Here is a 5,286-nt window from a genome sequence, read left to right as displayed (position 1 = left end):
GCCGAGAGCAGCTGTGCCCCTGCACATCAGCCATACCCAACAGCATTCCCCGGTTCTGGAAACACCACAGAGCTAAAAGACTTTTTTTTTTTTAACATTAACTGAACACATAACGATTCTTAAGGAGGACAAGCGAAACGGTCATTTCTCCACATGCTGGGGTGTTCCAGCCCATGGGCAGAGCTGGTGGCAGCTGGGGCTCCCGATGCCCATCGAACCCAGTAGCACCGCTATTTAATGGGAGATAAACACCTTCCCCAGAACACGCTGAAAGAAGGATTCGGTTTCGTTTATTCAGTAGCCAAACCGCCCGCGGAGCAAGCTGGGTGTTACCGGTTCAGCCCGTGGTGATGCCAGGTTGCAGCAGTGAGAAGTGTCCGGGCTGACCTGGCTGGGATGCGGCGTTAGTGCATGTCATGACACATTGACAACACACACATGGGTTATTGCTGCTTTGGACCGAGGCGGCTGGTTTGAAAGGAGGCTTTGGGCACCCATCGCCTGTGGGACCCTTTACTGGTCTGTTCTGGGTATCCAAAACGCACCCAAAGCTCCCACTGGCCACTGTGGCCAGCAAGCAGTGCTGCCAGGCCAGCTCAGGGACTGAGGTTCAGCTGGGTTCTCTATTTTGGGCGCCTAAATTAGATAATCCAGGTGTCTTTGGCTGCCAGAGGTAGCATCCCTCACTCCAGTACCCTGCCAAGGGTCTTACACACCATCTCAGGGGTTAGACGAGGCCACCAGCACTCTCACCCTCCCTGTATCACCCCACAGCACTCACAACGTGAGTGCCAAGAACGGAGCTGCCTCATTAAAGGTACGAGGGTGAAAAAAATCAGACTCGGGATGTGGTTACGTGGGTCTCCTGCTTTTCCCCCAGTCCATCTGCATTGAATCCCATTTCTGTCCAAGTCATCCGCATAAATGGGAACCCAAGTGGTATTTTTCTGGAGTCTGGATTTTAAAATCAGTGAGTAATTCTGGTTTTAACAACCCTTAGCTGTAGAGCAAGCTCTGTTTTCCTTACCGAATTGTTTTTTCCTCCTTCGCGCACGCTCTCGGGTTTGCTAGTGCAAGGTGCCTCATTGGGCTGAGGGCTGGGCGGCTGGAAAGGATTGGGGTTTGGCAGAAAAAGGGTTAAAGTACCAGTTGGTTGGGTTTGCTTTTTAAACACAAAAATAAGTTACAAGGGATTAGCGAACACGCTGCACAGTGCTACAAGAAAAGGAGGGCTCGGCTGTGGCTTCGTTAAGACTAAGTGTGGTTTTTACAGGGGGCTCTATTCAGCAGCCACAGGATTTGCCTCTTGGCCGCTCCAGAGCCTTCAAATTTGGCAAGAAAAGAGTGTAGGATGTTCTAATACCTCCACCCTCAGATTTCCCTGCCTCCAACACCATCAGTGTACCCCCCTAAAACTGCATTTCTGCATCGCAGGGGCTGGAGTGTGTCCAGAGAAGGGCAATGGAGCTGGGGCAGGGTCTGGAGCACAATGTGCTGAGGAGCGGCTGAGGGACCTGTGGGGGTTGAGCCTGGAGCAAAGGAGGCTCCGGGGAGACCTTCTGGCTCTGACAACTCCCTGACAGGAGGCTGGAGCGAGGTGGGGGTTGGTCTCTTCTCCCTTATAACAAGCAACAGGATGAGAGGAGCTGGCCTTAAGTTGCAGCAGGGGGGATCTAGGTTTAGGTATCAGGAGAACTTCTTCACAGAGAGGGTTGTGAAGCCTTGGAATAGGCTGCGCAGGGAGGTGGGGGAGTCCCCATCCCTGGAAGGGTTTAACAGCCATGTGGGTGTGGTGCTGAGGGACATGGTTTAGGGACCCTGGCAGTGCTGGGGGAACGGCTGGACTCGATCTTGAATGTCTCTCCCAACCAGATGATTCTACAATTAAAAAAAAATAAATCATCTCTCTCAAAGAGCAATCTGGCAGCCCGATTTTTGTATGGCTTTGTGAAAGTCACCTCAGCACCGCACTCCCTGCCGAGCCACCCAGTGGTCTCATTTTTATTTCAAGGTGAGCTTCTAACGTCTGAATTTGCTTGAGAAATAACGACCAGCACAGTCCCAGGCTGAACCCCACACACTTATTTGCAACATTGGTATCAAATGGCTAAAGGAGTCTGCCAGGATCTAACGGGAGCGTTTCTATCTAACACCACAAATAAAAGCAGCAATAACTTAAACCCGAGGATCTCCTTGTTTTCAGTTTAATATAGAAAATAAAAATAGATATTGGAAACAGCTGCTCTGGCCTTTTCCCCTTCACTCCTTGCACAGAAAATCTGACCCAAGCCAATTAGCTGGAGTGGAAACGAGGATGCGGAGCTGGGGATTTTAGCAGGACACCTGGTCCCTCTGCCCACAGTACTATTGTTATGGTCTTTATGTGAGTTTCGTAGAAAACCCAGAATACATCATTTTTTTAGACCGCTTCTCACTGAAAGTTATTTTCTATATTAAACAGAGAGGAAGAGATGGTTCACAAAGTGCTGACGGTGGCTGATGGAGAAATGAGGTAGGAGAGGGGAGCAGGAGCGGGAGCTGTGTAATACTTACGATGCCATCCCTGTCTGGCGACCCTCTGCAAAGGACAGACAGACAACACGTTAGCTCCCAAACCGCACCACTGGCCCACTGACTTGTGGAAACAGTTTTCTTAATGAATCCACAGCCGCAACATGTTTAATTATTGAATTGTCAGCAAATCTGAGTTACCTGCCACAAGCTCCTCGTGAAACTCTCACAATGGTCCCAGAAAGGTGGCTCTCATGGGATGACAGATTTTATATTTATTAGTAAACAAAGTGCTCCTGCCGATGACCACGCTCTCCCGGCTGAGGAGAGACACCTCGCCCCTCCTCCTCGCAGCCATCCTGTGGCCGCAGCCCTACCCTGGGTGTGCACCTTCTTGCAGAAGACAATAAAGAAATCACAGATAGAGTAATTTAGAGATTTTGCTTCTGCAAGAAGCACAACTGATTATTTTGAATGGCTTTGAAAATGGATGAGACCCCTCAGAGATCCTAATCCCCAGCTGGCTTATGGGATTTGGACCTCGGTCACAGCCAACAGCACGGCAGGCTCAGCAGCCATGCTTAAATGCTGTCTAAGGATGCCAAGTTATTTAGTGAAAAGACAAATATGTTTATGAAAACCAGACGGGCTCCTCCACCTCCCACACGCTCCTGAGTTTTCTGCATTGCCAGAGATTTGCCACCAATTAACATCAGACTCGGGCATCAGAGGAACCCTGAGGGGAGCTGCTGCCCGCCCAGCTCTGGCTGAGCAGAGAATAACGCCTTTTGTTGAACTCCTCCAATCACATGTGTCTGCCCCTGTCTCTCGTCTCATTTTTAATCTCTGCGCAAACATCTCCAAAATTCTTTGGAAGTAACAGAGATCTCCTCTGCTCCCATATTTCCCCTGTGTGCAGGGAATGTCATTTCTGCTCATCTCCCCAGCCTGGCGGTGGAGACCCTCAGCTGGTGGAGGGAGGGGGTGGCAGATCCTTCACCGCTGCAACTCCACCACATCCCACACGTCCCCAGAACCCAGGCAGCAGCTCCAGACACCCCCCACCACAGAGCCCACTGTCAGGTCCTGGGGCTGTGGTGGCCCAGCCATGGCAGAGACAGACCCGGAGGTCTGCCCAAGCCCACCACCCACCGCTGCTTCTCCCACCCTCACGCCAGCTGGTGACAGGGCACTTGGAGAGCACTCAGAGCCGTTCGGGAGGATGACCGCGACATGACCCCGCAACATGCTAATCAGTGCTGCTTGCTAATTGCAGCCTCTCCTCCACAGTGGCCTTTCTGCCAGCTTGTTGCCATCGCGAACACCCCAACATTCCTCAGCTCCATGTGCCACCAGCTTCCCCAGCCTCTGTCAAGGGCAGGCTGCTGCAAGCAAGCGTGGAAATCACGGTGCTGGCTAACGGCAGGACCGAGACCTGGCTCCATTGATTTTCTATGAGCAGAAGAGGATGATGCAAAGCAGCCCGTTTCCTGCCTGTCCTTCCAATAAATTATAAACAAAGCTGTACACTGCTGGAGCAGGAACTCCTAGCTGTCCCGCTGCTCAGTGCTGCTCTTTTAGGATGTGCTCCATGTGCCCTCATGTTTTTGGGTCCCTTTTTGCAGCAGACAAAGCCTCACAGGCATCAGTGCAGCCGGGCTCGCGCGGCCCTGGGGAGTGTGACCTGACCAACAGCAGCTGTCCCTTTGCACAGAAAACCTCACCAACCACTGCCGAGATACGAAACGTCTCAGGAAAACAAATCCAAGTAAAATAAGAGAAAAACCCCGCAGGGTTTCTGCTGTGCCAGAACGGCGCTACAGGTGCAGGAGCCCCAAAAGCCACCTCAGCGACAGCCCCAGGCTGGGCTCGGCACCCCACCAGCAGTTCTGCACCCATGCACAGCACACCCTGCCAGCTGTGGGAAGAATCCATGCCAGCTGCAGGTGGAAGTCCCCACCAGATGTTTTTCCAAGAAGCAAAAGCATCTCTCGCAGCAAAGCCAAAGGAGCACGCGAGCTCCACGAGCCCCGTCCGCCCTTGCCACCCTGAGCCTTTGCTCCACCAATGGCCTCTCTGCCTGCACCAGCATCTGTTTAAATGGAATTTGCATCTACTGTGATCTCAGCAGATGGGCAAATCAGTAGTTTGGGCAGAGATTAATCTGCTGAAACTCTCAGAGGAGTAATTTTCTTCTGATCACCGCTGTCACCATAAATCGCAAACACGTGGAGAACCGGCTTCACTATCTCTGCAGCACCAAGAAAATACCGTATTTGTTGTCCACTGGGTGTTCAAGGGGAAACGGCTTAAACGTATTTGTTGTTATAAGGCTCGATCAAGCATGACAAATGCCTGTGATGCACTGACATGCTTCCTGTCCTGGCACGCTGGCATCAACTTCTCCCCAGGATCATCATTTATTAATGTGGTTGATATCTCATTGACTTACGTGGAATCAGTATCCTTTTCTTTCTTGCGTATACCAAAGGCCTTCCTTGTACGTTTTTTCAATCCTGGGGATAGAAGGATAGAAGAAAGAATGAGATATTAATATTACGCTTCAAATAAATCCTCCAAGAGGTCCCTTACTCACTCGTCAGCCATACTTCATAAATAAGGCTAAAAAATAAAGACCCAAAGCCCAAGAAGCTGCCAGCAGGACTTTGCAGGTAGTGTGTACATTTGCTTATGCCTTTTATTTGTTCACTTAACACTTATTAACTTGCTCTCAGTGCGTGGGACTACGTAGTTCACTGTTATATCTCTAAGCTT

General features: G+C 50.9%; 1 protein-coding gene across 1 annotated transcript in view; it reads right to left on the bottom strand.

The window, feature by feature from the left end:
- The window catches only part of LOC104489967 (SH3-containing GRB2-like protein 3-interacting protein 1), a gene marked incomplete at both ends in the record, with an annotated part of 16,474 nt that extends 11,447 nt beyond the window's left edge, over positions 1 to 5,027 (bottom strand). Inside the window, 3 exon segments of the mRNA XM_010132188.1 lie at positions 1,028 to 1,105; positions 2,554 to 2,578; positions 4,964 to 5,027. Of these exon segments, the coding sequence (XP_010130490.1) occupies positions 1,028 to 1,105; positions 2,554 to 2,578; positions 4,964 to 5,027 (167 nt within the window).
- Positions 5,028 to 5,286: the final 259 nt, after the last annotated feature.

This window comes from Buceros rhinoceros, unplaced genomic scaffold (assembly GCF_000710305.1).
Source record: "Buceros rhinoceros silvestris isolate BGI_N320 unplaced genomic scaffold, ASM71030v1 scaffold30782, whole genome shotgun sequence".
Lineage (NCBI taxonomy): Eukaryota > Metazoa > Chordata > Aves > Bucerotiformes > Bucerotidae > Buceros > Buceros rhinoceros.
Note: the sequence above shows the minus strand (reverse complement) of the source record. Positions and strands in the feature narration are given on the sequence as shown.